Here is a 15,794-nt window from a genome sequence, read left to right on the forward strand (position 1 = left end):
ATATTCATTAACGTGCACTGTCTGTCCCTCCCGTTTCCGAAATAAACACACACACACACACACACACACACACACACACACACACACACACACACACACACACACACACACACACACACACACACACACACACACACACACACACACACACACACAGTGACACACTCTGATCTGCTCTCTCGGTAGAAAGGCTGGTGACGTGAGGTTAGATCTGCGCTGCAGAATGACGTGACGTCATGCGCCCCAGCCTATTCAAATCTCTCCGTCCAATGAGCGTTGTGTGGGCGCGGCTATCTTTGAATCCGCTCTTCTGATTGGTCTCCTGGCTTGAAAACATTCACTCACTACTACCTCTACGGCTCTAATCTCCTCCTTCTGGGTCGAAGTTTAGGAAAAAACACTAAAGTTTCATGATGAACCTAAAATGTAAGGATAGTGTAGTATTGTGTGGCTAGAAACACACAATATCATATCATTTAATTATTTGCTGTACAAGTCGTGGAACAATAACAACAACAGGATTAGTTTCCCTAAAAGAAGAAGGAATAAAAGAAGAGAATCCTCCATTGTTCGAACTGGATCGTCTAACGTAAGTTTAGCAACAGCCACCAGCAGCAGCTAGCCTGTTCGGGTGGGTTTACTTTGTATCGGTACGTTAGCCCGTGGGCTACAATGTAGCCACATCCACCCATCCGCCCACTGACTGACGGGTACTGAATGTGACAGTTCACTGAGCTCAGCAAAACAACAGAGCATTTAAATATTAAGACTTTAGAAGAATTGTGACAGATCGATGTCCTCCTCCTGTCAGCAGTGGTGGAAAAAGTACGAGTTCACATTTCTTGCTTAAGTTAATGTATCAATACTGCAATGTAGAAATACTCTGTTACATGACAAAGTCTGGAATTCAAAATTTACTTGAGTATAATTACAAAAGTATTGGCGTCAAAATGTACATAAAGTACCCATTTCACAAGTTTTCAAATGTGTACATTTATTGAAAATAGCAGATTTATTGAAAATAGCAGATCTGCAAGCTCACAATGCATTGTGAGCTTGTAGATCTGCTATTTTCAAATGGCCGAAATATAGGGCTGAAGTCGTTAGTGTGTTTGGTAATAAATTATTACCAATTATTATGATTATTATTACTAATAATAATCAAAATCTACAAAGAACTAGTAACAAAAATTTTCATTATAATTAGTAGTGAAGGAAAAGTACAATGCTTTCCTCTAAGATGTAGTGGAGAAGTAAAAGTATAGAAGATCGGAAATACCTAAAGTAAAAGTACCTCAAAACTACAGTACAGTACTTGAGTAAATGTACTTAGTTACGTTCCACCACTGTCTGTCAGTACACTAAATAGTTCAGGATGAAATTGTGATGCAATCATAGAGATCTCTTATTGTCTTATTATAATGTCTGCATGGTGTTTTGCTTGGTAGTTGAGCTTGATGCAGGTTGATTAATATCAGGTAACTAAGTTCCCATTACTTGCTGCATATAGATGTATAAGCTAAGGACATGTTATAGCAGTGATTCTCAACCTACAGTATTACTTCAAGGACCCACAATTTCTTTAAAAATCTCTGGGACCCTAATCTAAGAACATTTTTGTATTGTTAGAAATGATTAGGTATGATCTGGTCTGTAATTTGGTCCAGAATTCATTTTCTGTCTGTGTACTGTAGGTACAGAGATAGAGATATCACGAGAACTCTGATCATATCGGCCATTCTTGTATATTCTCTGATTGTATTTGGCATTTGTTTGTAATAATGGTGAAGATGAACTATCAATCGTTTAGCTGGGGCCCTCATGGAACCCTCCAATGACCCCTGAGCTGGGGGGGGGGGGGGGGGGTTGTGAAACACTGTATTAGACTGTAATGCATTTAAGTGTGCACTTATTATTATTTGAATGGAAGCCAAGTAATGCAACTTAGGTTTCAAGTTATAATCAAAGCATTGTGTGATGCATGTTATAGATAATGTTACTTTTCGTTTGAACCGGCCAAATACCGGCAAACGTACTTCGTGGCCAATAAAAGAGATTGTGCTTCTGATTGCAGGTTACCAAGATTCCCCGTCCCTGTACAGAAGAGTTACCGGTCAGTATTTTTGGGACAGCGTCAGCTGCTGCTTTTGTTTTTGATGAGGGGCTGCTGCTGCTGCTTTCTGTCCTAATGCTGGTTGGTGTTTTCCATGTTTGCTCTCGGAGGCTGCAGTCAGTCACTATATAATACATCAATGGGCTATAAATACAATAGCGAATGGACCGCATCCACTGTGTGTGTTTAAGGTGACATCATGCCCTGTTTGTCAATGAAGTAGCCACTCATTACCTCCCACAGAGCTATCTTTAAAAGACAGCGCCTTAGTTGGTGGGGCGTGCCGGTACCTAACCACATAATCTCAGTGTCCCGATGTGATTCCGGATTGAGAACTGCCCGTGTTGCACATTCTTCTCCTTCTCTGCCCTCAGTTTACCATATTACTACTAGCAATAAGTGCCTTTAAAGCAGTGGTTCTCAAAGTGGGGTCCGGGGACCCCCAGGGGTCCTTGAGGTGGCTCCAGAGGGTCCCCAGCTAAATTATTTGTAGGAGCGTATCAAAGTAAAGAAAGTGCCACACACTCATAGCCACGATGCAGGATTTATTTAAAGAAATACCCAACGTTTCGAACTGGAAAGGTCTTCTTTAAGGGATCTTACGGGTCCATTTGGTTCCATTTGTACACTCTCCGAGTTATGAGGGGTCCGTGGCATAGTGCATTGTAAACTGGGGGTCCTCAAAATGAAAAATAATCACTGCTTTAAAGACAGCACTTAGTTTCCTTCACATTGGCCTTAGTCATGGATCACTTATCCTTTTAAACCACTTCTTCATACATACTGGAGGGCTGTCGTGCACAGCACACACACACACACCCATTTGGCACACAATACTGGAAAAGGCTGCATGAACACTGGCAGACGTTGATTGTTAATTATAAACATATGCAGGGAACATGTAGTGCACAGGCTCCCAAAGCCTTGGGCTGTACTTTGGATCATGACAGTTCACATTCACCTAGCAGCAGCAGCAGGAGTAACAGGCTGAACCAAAAAAAAAAGCTTTAAATAACATGTTTTATTTCTAGAAGAATTTGAGAAAAGTAGGGCTATGGCGTTCCAAGGCTTGTGAAGAATTAATCGAAGGTGCTCTTTGGCTCAAAAGGAGATAAAACTGCTTGAGCTTAAAAAAAAAGCTTTAATGTGTCAGGCTTAGTTCATAACTGAACAAGTTAGAAGTAATTGCCAATGCGAATATGTTTCGGCCCAAAAGTGGCCTTCATCAGGGCAGACAAGAGTCTGCACTTATCATTCTTTTCTGTTTTTGTTTCGATGTTTAATTTCTAGTTTTAGTTAACCGCTTTCAACCTGGTATTGGGCATGTTATTATAGGCTAAAAATGAGATTGTCAAACAAAAGAAAAAAGTAGACGTACAAGCTAAACACGCCGCACAGCAACTTGTTGCAACACATACAATAGGTATATGGAGGAGTATAACCAGGGCGGGAAACCAGAAAACAAGCTTTTCATCGACCAGTGAGTGAGCCACAGTGGCCGATAGATTCCATAGATTTGTTTTTGGTTACATAATACATTACAAGATGGCTGAGTGACAGCCAGTATTGACTAGCATTTGGCTGGTGGTTGCAGTTGATTTGCAATCATGACTAATGACTGAATGTCAGAGGTTGATAATGAAACCTCTGAAACAGACTCAGTGAAAAGTTACTATCAGAAAAGTGTCTGTCAGACTCTAGTGTTGGCCATATTCAGCACTTTGATTATGGTGTATTTAGTGCTTGACCTGGTCTATTACCCCATTCAATCCGGGAACGCATCTGTGTCATTTTAAGATTTCTTTGGCTATTCAAAAATAAAAATAGCAGATCTACAAGCTCAGAGCGCTGCATGAAAAATCTTGACATTTCGTGCAAATCTTTGAATACATATATTTTTTTAAAGCGAACATTTGTAATGCAAATCTTTGCTTCAGGGGGGGGTCCCTGGAACAAAATATTTTGAGATGGGGGTCTGCGGCCAAATACATATATATCTAAAAATGTTTTCTAAATCCTAACAGTATGTTGCTATATCAGTGGTGCTCCAACTTTTCCATGTCAAAGACCAGGATGACATGTATTTGGCCGCGGACCACCATCTCAAAATGTGTTGTTCCAGGGACCCCCTAGAAGCACAGATCGGAGTTAAAAATGTTCGCTTTAGTTTAAAACATAGCCTATACTGTGTATATATATTCAAAGATTTGCACACATTTTCCACGATTTTTCTAAAAAATAGCAGATCTACAAGCTCATAGCGTGGCATGAGCTTGTAGATCTGCTATTTTTTAATAGCCAAAGAAATCCTAAAATGACACAGATGCTTTCCCGGTCTTAATAGATTAAAGACACAATCACACTACCCTGTAGGTGCTTTTCCTGCATTCTGTTACATCAAGCAGAATACATTAGAAACAAGTGCTGTTACTGTAGGCCAGATTTTTTCACAAGTCCTCCTCACAATGGAATTACAGGATTTTAGGTTAAAAATCAACAAAATCCCCTATTAATCTCAGAGGAATGTCCAAGAAAGAAGGCAACCACAAGGCCTATTCAGTGGTCTGTATTTTTGCCAAAATGAGAATATGATGTTCCAGCCGTGGGATGCTCCGTAGTGCAGTGGTTCTCAAACTTTTTCATGCCAAGGACCCCCAAAATGATATGTATTTGGCCGCGGACCCCCATCTACCAATATTTTGTTCCAGGGACCCCCCAGAAGCAAAGATTTGAGTTAAGAAAGTTCGATTTAAAAAATAAATATTCAAAGATTTGCACACATTTTCACGATTTAAAAAAAAATAGCAGATCTACAAGCTCATAGCGCGGCACTCGGTGCCGCGCTATGAGCTTGTATATCTGCTATTTTTGAATAGCCAAAGTATAAAAAGGTCATAATTATTCTGATGCTATATTTACACATTTTTCTGGGTACCCCCTGGAACACCCTCCTCGAGTACCCCTGGGGGTCCCCGGACCCCACTTTGAGAACCAATGCCGTAGTGCAACTATTATTGTTTTCTAGCAATAAACACTAGTCATCGAGTTCAGCCGTCGGTAGTTGCATAACGTACCAGGGTTATTCTCACAAGGCTGCATAAACAGTATATTAATTCAACATTGACCTTTTGGTAATGTGACTTCTTATGAGAAAGACGCGCCTGATCGGTTTTCTGCCTTGTAAATCAGAAGCTCACGGTGATTGTTAAGTAGAACAACGTCTGCCTTCATGAAGAGTCCTAGAACGGGCATGCTGATCTGATATCAACTTGACGTCTCTTGCTCAAGCTGATATGGTGATGATGTGACCTTCATCACTAATTCTAGATTAATACTCCTATTCCTGGAAGAATGACATACTCCCCCCTGAGGCCGGCGTCATGCCTGTGAAAAGCTTAATACACACACAGTGGCACCACTGACTGCAACCAACCACAGATGTGTGTTGTTTTCTAACTGTGGGCTGGGTGCAAAATCTAAGCAAAACAATTGTAAAACCCACGTTGGCTGCTATGTGAGCGGCTGGGGTTTATTATATGCATATTTCTTGATTGAGGGCATGATAATGGTGATTCAAAAATCTAAATGCTTAATCTTGTAATCTATCCTGCATTGAAATGTCTTCAATTTCGTAGAACTTGAATGTATTTATTTAGAATAAATAAATAAACAGGAATTAGAGTAGTTGTGGTGGCCTCCCCTAGAGCTACATTGTTTATTCATTAGCACCTTCTACTAGCTTGTAGATCTGTTCTTTTTGGCAAGTGACACCACACGTACTACAGACTACGGAATACAGATAGGTTAGGCTTTGGCGAGCAAGTGGGCGTGTTCACTATGAACTCATGTGGGAAAGGGCCAACAGTCGCCTTTGGTCCTTCCATGGTGTCTGAAGGCTATCTTTGCTTATCTCTGTCCCTGGCTTTGCTGGGAAATTTCCCACACACTATTACTCTTATCTGTAAATTCTGCTATGCTCTTCAAAGTGGTGTCTGGACTTCTTCACCTTTTTTTTCCGTCTCTTCTTTAAAATTCAGCAACCTTCTGCCTCATGGATCTTGCGGAATAGACTCTTTTTTTTTTAGGGCTGTCTTTGGCTAAATTAATTGTTAGTCAACATAGGAAATAGGAATTGATTTACCATAGTTTATTTAATCAACAAATCTGTAAACTAGTGTTTGCTGCATACAATCGTGCAGAGACCAGCCTTTTCAGGTTGTTGAGTTGTTGAGAACTGAACATTGTAATGTTCATTTACTGGCTATTAAAGTTATAGACTACTGGCAGTGGCACGATTAAAGGGTTCTAGGTAGAGTTGACAAGAGATGAACATGGAAAAAAAACATAAAAAAGACTAATCATCTAATAGGGGTCACGGGTGCAACAGTTAATGGAACTAATCGAAAATTATAGCTAATCGAAATACCGAAAACAACAGATCTACAAGCTCACCTGTGTCACTCACGATGTGACACGCCGTGAGCTTGTAGATTGGATATCTTTGGTATTTTTGCAGACACCATTGAAGACATTGAAAGTATAAAAAAAAGGGATTAAGTGGTTAGTCAGACTAATTCAGTCGATTATAAAAAATAACCCCCCTAACATCCACAAAATGTGCTTCTCAATTATTCGATTAATACAAAAATGTATTGATTGTTGCAGCCCTACATCTAACAATGTCTTGTTCCACTAATTAATTTAATTGATTAATTGATTAATCTACTTTGAGGGGACAGCCCCAGTAATTCATGCACTCTGGAATAGATCCATCCACCCCCATTCCCTGCATCTCTGCTTGCTACAGATCTACGTACTGTACGTACGTACCGTACATCCCAAAGCATTTAGCTCTCATTTCATCACACCTGTGTGCGCCTGTAATGCGTTGAGCCATTGCCTCTAGAGTCTAGAATAGATTGACAGCTTGCATATGATAGAAACCCCCTCCTCCACTCCCCCATCCTTTTTTTAATTCTTTTTTTTGCATCACCCACCCTCTCACTCCCTGCTTGCCCGGCACGCTGCTGTTTGGTTGGTGGTTGCCATGGCGTCAGCGTGGCCACAACGAGGCTTCACACACAGCATCTTGTGTTCTCTTCACAGAAGGGCCACAGAGAGAGAGAGAGGAGAGCGGCGGGGCAGTGACGCAATCCCCGTAAAGTAAACGAACGCAGCCTGACGCTCCAGTCCGGAGCCCTGCAGCTCTGTGTCCCACAGACACAGTGGAACAAACGCGTTTTTGTTAACTTTTTTTTCTTTTTTCAGCCTTGCTTCTGGGCTGGCACACATTCCTTTTGACTAAAGAAGGACTTTAAAAATAACTACTTTTTTTGTGTTTTCAAACGCAAGCGTTCTTTATACTGGGATTTCCCCTCATATTATGCACTTCAATGGATGACAGTGGCTCATTGGTTAGCATGCGAGCGGAGGAGTCGTCTTATCATGTCCGCTACAGGTAGGCATCTCGTGTCTCAACTAGACTAATAGTATACCTGTATTACTTAATGTATAGGACTGTAGTAGAAGATAGACCAGAACTTTTACACAGTTACCTTTTCATTTAACCACTTAAATTTGTTTTTTTAAATAGCCGATCTATAAGCTCACAACGCGTTGCGATGCAACGCTTTGTGAGCTTGCAGATCGGCTATTTTTGCCATACCACTAAGTATAAAATAGGGCTTAAGTGTTATTAAATGCTTTGGAAGGAAGAATTTCCCTTTACGTTTTTGATGCTTCTCTTGCGTCATCATATTTTCCAGGTTCCCCAGTGTAATTGAGGAAATTACGCTATCGTTTCTGAGTAATCTGAGCTCAGGAATTAAAGTTAAATGACAGGGGTCAGAGTGAGTAAGAGTTCTGTTTTATGACTTCTGTGCATTCGTTGTCTATAACAACAACAGGTGAGTGACTTCAAAACGGTAGCACCGTCTGTCTGCCAACAGGTGTGACCTGGCAAACCGCAAGCAGCCGGCATCAATATTTAACCAAGCCTCTGAAACATTCATTTGACGCCGGCTTTGTTTTAGTTCACACGGGTTCATTCCGTTTCTTTCTCAGTCCTTACCAGTCCCACTTGTATCTGACCTATCCAATTAATCTCCTTTAAAGTGGACCGTCCAGCTCTATAATCTGTGTGGTGTCCCCTGTCCGGTCGGTCCACAGACACACACCGCTCCAGTAATCTCAGGTGACCGCTAACCGGGTCGGGAGGAGAGCTCTCCAAAACAGAGACAAGCAGATTAGCCGATAAAACGCTGACTTGATAGTTCCCTTGAGTTGCCCACTGGCTGGGGGGGGGTTAAGGCTAATATATCATGCAATACACAGCCTTCACCTTAATCTATGATTAGAGGTCTTTAAATACCGGGGGCTTTTTGTATTGCGCAGTTAATTCCCCCCAAAAAACAGATTTGTTGTTACTTGTTAGCGTCATGATAACATCCACACTGAATGTGAATGTTCATTTATTTTTGTACTAATGGGGCAGGAGAAACATCTCTTTTTAATGGTCATTTTAGATGAACGAGTGCCACGCCACGAGCTTGTATATCTGCTATTTTAGAAAAATCTTGAACATTTTGTGCAAATCTTTGAATATATTGTAACTCAAATCTTTGCTTCATGGGGGTCCCTAGAACAAAACATTTTGGGATGGGGCCGGGTCCACTGCCAAATACATAGGCCTATCTAAAAAAAAAAATTCTAAATCCTAACAGTATGTTGCTATATCAGTGGTGCTCCAACTTTTCCATGTCAATGACCCCCAAAATATGTATTTGGCCGCGGAGCCCTGAATCTCAAAATATTTAGTTCCAGGGACCCCCGCCAGAAGCAAAGATTTGAGTTACAAATGTTCACTTAAAAATATATAAATTCAAAGATTTGCACAAATTATCACAATTTTTCAAAAATAGCAGATCTACAAGCTCATAGCGCGACACTCTGTGCCGCGCTATGAGCATGTATATCTGCTATTTTTGAATAACCAAAGAAATCTAAAATGACACGGATGTGTTCCCGGATTGAATGGGTTAATGTACTGTGTAGAAGCCTCCTCTCAGATGCAGCATGTGCCTCTGGTGCTGTTTCAGGTAGGCTGGTTAAGAGCAGAGTGCTGGCGTGTTGCTGCTTGTGTAGTAAATAAACACAAAGAAGGCTATGTTCTAAGTTTAAGTCCACAGCCTAATGTTTAGATCATCCGGCTATTCAGAACCCCTGTTGTTTTCCTGCTAAAATTACAGGCTAGCCGAATGAAGAAACGAGCTGCGTGGTTGAGGTCGCAGGGTGTCTCGTTGTTGTCATTGTCTGTATAACGACGTAGTTGGCTTTTAAAAACCATTAGCCTGTTCAAAACAGCCTAGATTAGCCTTTGTCAGTCTCTGCGATGTGTCACTGCAAAAAAACACTGGTTGTGCACGGGGCGGGACACGGGAGGGAAAGTTAAAGGGAACAAAATGAAAGGGACGCAGGATTTGAAACTGTTCTCACATGTTACAAAATAGTAGGCGATTTCATTTCGACATCAGAAAGTTTGCAGACACTGTAGCAATTGTTGCTGTGTGTGCAAACAATTCTGCTTATAATCTGAAATGGATCAGACAATCCCTCTGGTATGGTATCCACCCCTAACCCAGTGTAACCTCATTTCACACATCATCAACCATTTAAAGGAATACTTCAACGGTTCAACCCCAAAATGACTTTTCTTTTTTACCCTATCAATTACTCACCCCATGAAGCCTTGGATTCATGGAGAATTTTTGTTTGTGTTTTCTTCACTTCATGAAGTATTGTCTCACGGTGAATGAAGTATTCATTCACCGTGAGGGAATGCGTAATAAAAAATAGGGAACTCAAGGCTTTACTCAAGGCTTAACAGGGTAAGTAATTGATAGGAAAAAAAGGTGATTCTGGGGTCATTTAATCCTGAATTGAATTATACTGTCGTGCGATGGTGCAAAAATAGCCAATCTACAAGCTCACAACGTGTCACACGTGAGCTTGTAGATTGGCTATTTTTGCTGCACGAGCAGCACGACACCGGCATACGAAGAACTATAAACTAAGCACATAAGCCTAGGCTTTTTGTGACTTTTCACCTATAAATGACATGACCAAAATAGGGACAGCAAGTTGAAAGAGGTTAACAGTTTAGTCTGCTCAAGGATCAAGTCAGCAAATTGCTCAAACAAACTTGTGTTATTGAATAAAACACAATTAAAGAGGGTGAACGCTTGGTGCTGTGCGACAACAGCCCTTTACCCAACCACGTTGCTGTCTGACCCGTGCAGGAAGGAAGCGCACTGCCTCCCATAACAAACAAACTGTGATAAACCAGCACCATTGTTCTCATTGTTGCTGGTGGAAGGAAGTGGCTAAACAGAATTCCTTGCTGGAAAGCTTCCCTTTGATAGAGATTCTGTTCCTCGGGTTTGGGGTGGATAACAGTCGGAATCTTCTCTCAGCTAAGGACTTTCGATGATACCACCACCTTCTTCAGCCTTGATTTAAGCAATTGGATTCTATCACGTTGGAACCTCTCAGCAAACGAGTGAGCATATTCTCTGTAAGGCCAGACTGATGTATCAGCCATTATTTGACGGTTTTGATGACATCAGTATTGGCAATTAAGCAGCCCACGTGTGCAGATTTTTAGCCAGTTTCTAACCCTATTTTAGGCATGTCATTATGGATATAAATGTTCAAACATACCTTTTCATTTACTGTCAATGTACTTTTTTGGGAGAGGGTTAGGTGGGGGGGTTTTTGTTTGTCTTGTGCGTTTGTTTGTTTTCTTTCAGAAAACTTGAAGGATTTCTTTATCACTGTTTATTCTTTTATCCACAAGCTGTGACAATCCTTCAATAAAGATTACGTTAAAATGAAAATGTTCAAACATTTAAAAAAAAAATGCAGATCTACAAGCTCAGAACGTAGATCAGCCGATCTACGTTCTGAGCTTGTAGATCAGCATTTTTTTTTTTTTTTTTTTTTTTTAAATGGAACCGTATTGATTTTTGTATTTTTTGATCAGATACACGTAGGTCAATACGTAGGTAATCTGTGGTCGAGGACTATCCAAAATGTGTCTCAGCATCGCACCCAAAATCTGGCATCAGTTCAGTTAGGCTCTAATTCTCTGAAGCTTAGCCAGGGCTTTGAAGTGTGTACTACTTGACATATGAGTGGGAGACGGTTTGTAATCAGAGGTCTGTGTTGTGCTTCAGGATGGAGGCGTCCTGTCTGGAGCTGGCCCTGGAGGGCGAGCGCCTCTGCAAGGTGGGCGACTACCGAGCGGGCGTGTCCTTCTTCGAGGCCGCCATCCAGGTGGGCACGGAGGACCTGCAGGTGCTGAGCGCCATCTACAGCCAACTGGGCAACGCCTACTTCCACCTGCACGACTACGCCAAGGCGCTGGAGTTCCACCACCACGATCTCACTCTGACCAGGTCAGATCTACAAAAGAGCGCACGTCTATAATATATATATACTAACTGAGAACGCTAACCGGTTTATTGTAGGGATGTAACGATTTACTCTGCTCATGATTTGGTATGTCAAACAGGTATGATGTTTGTTTTTTGTTTTTACAAAAAGAGATTACAGACACTAGGGATGCACCGAATGGGAAATTCTTGGCCGAAACCGAATGCCGAAAATAGAAAACAGTTGGCCGAAAACCGAATACCGAAAGGCCGAATATGATAAATATATATACATATATATAATGAATTTATTTGTTTACCATTGATCAGCTACCTGATTATGGCAAAAGATATGATTATGGCAAAACTTAACTTAAATAATAATCACTATTATGGGTCCATAAAACATTTATTCAGCACTTTTGAATCCATACATTAATTCCAGGCTGACTGCTGAAAGATTGTAAAATGTAAACATTTATATAATTACATAATAATAATATTCCACATTTTATTCCAAGATTTTTTTTAAATAGCATTGTTTCGGTGTCTTTCGGTGATATCGGCCGATATGTTTCGGTGTCTTTCGGCCGATATGTTTCGGTGTCTTTCGGTGATAATCTTTCGGTGCTAAAACCCTTTCGGCCGAAAGCCGTAAATGATTTTTTTAACAATTTTCGGCCGATATGTTTCGGTGGCCGAATATTCGGTGCATCCCTAACAGACACATTATGACTGTTAAGATAATAATACTAACAACTTCATTTATAGAACGCTTTTCTATACATGAGTCTCAAAGTGCTGCACAAATATAGGACAGAATGCACGATACAAAACCTAGGTGAACAGTGAGCTTATATGCTGGCTATTTTCAGGCTTTAGGTTTTCAGTTTAGGTCACGAGGTCGGGTGTATGACCTGACCTTGTGACTAGTCCCAGAAGTCCATTCCACCAGATGAAAAACAAAAGGATTGCTTGCAGTGAACAAGCAAAAAGCAAAACTAGGTTATGCACTCAGCTGTTTTCACTTTACTGATTTAAAGTGTCACATATTAAGTATCGATAATTATCTGTTTTGCGCTGCATTGTTTACATCCCTACTTTGTTGTGTTTCTTTACGTTTGTCACATTTAATAATTATGTCCCACACAGGACCATAGGGGACCTACTTGGTGAAGCTAAAGCCAGTGGTAATCTTGGCAACACATTGAAGGTGTTGGGCCGCTTTGAAGAGGCTGTGGTTTGCTGCCAGAGGCACTTAGACATAGCCAGGGACATGAGTGACAAGGTGAGGCCATAGTGTATATCGTCACTGTCAGTGGCAGAAACCTTGTATGTACAAAGCTGTTACTTTTCAGGAAATGGAGGGAAAAAAACTTCCAATGGATACAATGTAGTTATTATTTAGTCACAAGCTCTTGCTTAAATATTTATAAAAACCTACAGACACACTTAACCACTTTTGTTTTCAATTATGTTTCACAAATTGCGCAAATAGCAGATCTACAAGCTCACAACACGTTGCATTGCAACCCGTTCTGAGCTTGTAGAAAGGCTATTTTCGCTATCTTTACACAACACTTGAAATATGGAGATAAGGTTTCTGCCCGATAGCAACGATATGAAATGTAACTGCTGAAGGATGATGGGAGGGGATAAGTTGAAACCTCTTAGCTTTATGCGAAGCTCTAGGTCCTTCTGTGTCAAAGTTGACATTTTGTCCCTCGCATGTGTCTTTCAGGTGGGTCAGGCAAGAGCACTGTACAATTTTGGAAACGTGTACCATGCTAAGGGCAAGAGTATCTGCTGGAGCGGAGCAGAGCCTGGGGAGTTCCCAGAGGAAGTCATGGAAGCTCTAAGGAAAGCTGCAGAGTATTATGAGTAAGTCACCGTGTCGTGTTGTTCTAGAGTGCTACATGGGTGACGTCTTTTAGTTAGCCAGCCTGAAAGTTACCTCCGTCATGCTTTCCCACCGAATTAGGTTTGGATAAATGTAAGCAAATTCCCTCTATAGCAAACAAAGGCTTATGATATTCTCACTGTTTGTTCAACAAGATAATCTCCAGAAATCAACACTTTTTTTTAAACAATTTGTATGTTTAAAAGGGCATAACATCTTCAAAAGGTTGAGATATTGACGGGTATAATTTATGTTGTAGAATGAAACGGGAAACTTTCTTAGGCTTATGTTAACCACATATCTTATTTTCTGCATACAATGAAAACCCTATGTTAAAAAGCATTAAAGATCTGGCTAAATCCATTGCAAGTTCATTCACTTCTGACTTTAGAACTACAAACAGTAGCACTGTATGGTGTGTAGGTGGCAGTAAATAAACAGGGTTGATGGCTTATATACAGTAGATAGAACTACGTAAACCATGTCACAGAGTTGTTGACTGATCACTTGGTCGCATGTGTTGTTGTTTATTTAGGGCCAACTTGTCCATAGTGAAGGAACTCGGAGATCGGGCTGCCCAAGGTCGAACCTACGGCAACCTCGGCAACACATTCTACCTGCTGGGACGCTTTCGCAACGCAGTGGCCTCCCATGAACAGGTATGATTCCCTCTCCTAAAAAAAATGAATGTTTGCAAGGCCTGTGGGGTCTATTTCAGTCTACAGAAAGACGTGATAAGCTCAACCCAGTGAAGGTCTGCGGGTGTTGAAGAGAGAGTAATTCCAGATTTATACTTGGTTGCACATGGGTGTCGCGCACCGGAAATAGCAGCTGTGCTGTGGCGCGTTGTGAGCTTGTAGATCTGCTATTTAACGTTTCTTTTTTCCGTTTCACAACCCAGCGGCTGCTGATAGCCAAGGAGTTTGGCGACCGCTCGGCAGAGAGAAGGGCGTACTGCAACCTGGGGAATGCCTTTATCTTCTTGGGGGAATTCGAAGTGGCGGCTGAGCATTACAAGTAAGGAGCCCCGCCACCTTGTCAGGCACCCGCCCCAGACATGCATCTGCTGTTAATGAAGTTTGGTGACTCTTGCTCATAGGCCAGCTGAAACAACAACAGTCTCTCTTTGGAGTCCTAACGCAGTCCTAAACAGCTTAGTTTGGACAGACGTGGCAACCACAGCACTTCTCAGATGTTAAACCCATGAACACATTACAGCGTCCGTAAGGCCGGCAGGCAAAGATGATACAATTAATGAGAGCAAATGTATAGCATTGGTTGCACATGGGTTATTTAAAAACAGCTGCAATTAATATATTTCTTTTGTTGTCTATATTTAACTAGAGAAAGAAAACTAGTTATTTCTCAAAAAAGGCAAGAATGACATGTACATGTTTTCGCATTGACTCTGTTGTTTGAACTAATATGTGCCAATCTCCTTCAGTAGTGATTGTGAAAGCAGACCCTTGGAAACAGACTGAGTGTAGTGTTCAGTTAGTAGCCTATGCCTAATACATTAGGTAATAGTAACGCACTGTTTTTTAGAAGTTCGCATCTGCACCCAGAATCACAGTTACTGTATAAGGTAAACCCAGGTGTAAGGTAAACCCTACTGGAAACTTGTATTGCAATATCGGTATCAGTATCGATCGATTAGACAATACAGTCAATCGTTTATCGGCTATCGGCCAAAACAACTCCAGGTGAGTCCATTGTGTCCTGAAGGAGTGTGGATGTTGTTTTTTCAGGAGGTGCTTACAGCTGGCCAGGCAGTTGAAGGACCGCGCCGTGGAGGCCCAGGCCTGCTACAGTCTGGGCAACACCTACACTCTGCTGCAGGACTACGAGAGAGCTATCGACTACCACCTCAAACATCTCATCATAGCTCAGGACCTCAATGACAGGTACACACAGACCGGGGTGCATTTACTAATCATTACTACAACAGAAAACTGTTGGAGTTATGCTTAATGCATGTTGCGTACTCGATCGTTTGACAGAGTTGTGTGCCAAAAATTGCCGCCATGTGATGTGAGCTTGTAGATTGGTTATTTTCGGCGAGTGACTCTGTCGTACAATGAAGTATGAATCAGGCTTAACCTTGACTCTCCAGATTTTGCATTTACCATTTTACTACAATATTTCAACATTATCATACTGCTACAATTCAGAGCGATAACCTTCTTCACCACAAGGTTTCTGAGTTCATGGCAGCATTGTCAGTGTCTTTATTAACAAGATGCCCGAGTTGTTTGCCAAGCATGATTCTCAGTCGCAACAAGGATGCCAACCCCTGTTGACAAATTACCGTACATAATTACTTGCTTAAAGCCATGAGAGCTTCATCTCT

The 15,794-nt window shown here is 41.3% G+C and overlaps 1 protein-coding gene across 4 annotated transcripts in view; it reads left to right on the forward strand.

Annotated features, from left to right (window-relative positions):
- Nucleotides 1-366: 366 nt before the first annotated feature.
- Nucleotides 367-15,794, forward strand: part of gpsm2 (G protein signaling modulator 2) — a 31,357-nt gene continuing 15,929 nt past the window's right edge. The window contains exons 1-9 of one of the 4 annotated variants that reach the window (XM_080439021.1): nt 367-589; nt 2,075-2,113; nt 7,220-7,571; nt 11,347-11,568; nt 12,697-12,832; nt 13,286-13,425; nt 13,980-14,103; nt 14,346-14,461; nt 15,193-15,348. In XM_080439021.1, coding sequence (XP_080295147.1) covers nt 7,507-7,571; nt 11,347-11,568; nt 12,697-12,832; nt 13,286-13,425; nt 13,980-14,103; nt 14,346-14,461; nt 15,193-15,348 — 959 coding nt within the window. In that variant the 5' untranslated portion in view covers nt 367-589; nt 2,075-2,113; nt 7,220-7,506. Of the gene's footprint in view, nt 590-2,074; nt 2,114-7,219; nt 7,572-10,179; nt 10,291-10,342; nt 10,686-11,346; nt 11,569-12,696; nt 12,833-13,285; nt 13,426-13,979; nt 14,104-14,345; nt 14,462-15,192; nt 15,349-15,794 lie in introns of those variants that run through there. The other 3 variants (XM_080439022.1, XM_080439024.1, XM_080439023.1) reach the window with 3 other exon arrangements.

Source organism: Gymnoscopelus braueri (assembly GCF_963280865.1).
Source record: "Gymnoscopelus braueri genome assembly, chromosome: 10".
Lineage (NCBI taxonomy): Eukaryota > Metazoa > Chordata > Actinopteri > Myctophiformes > Myctophidae > Gymnoscopelus > Gymnoscopelus braueri.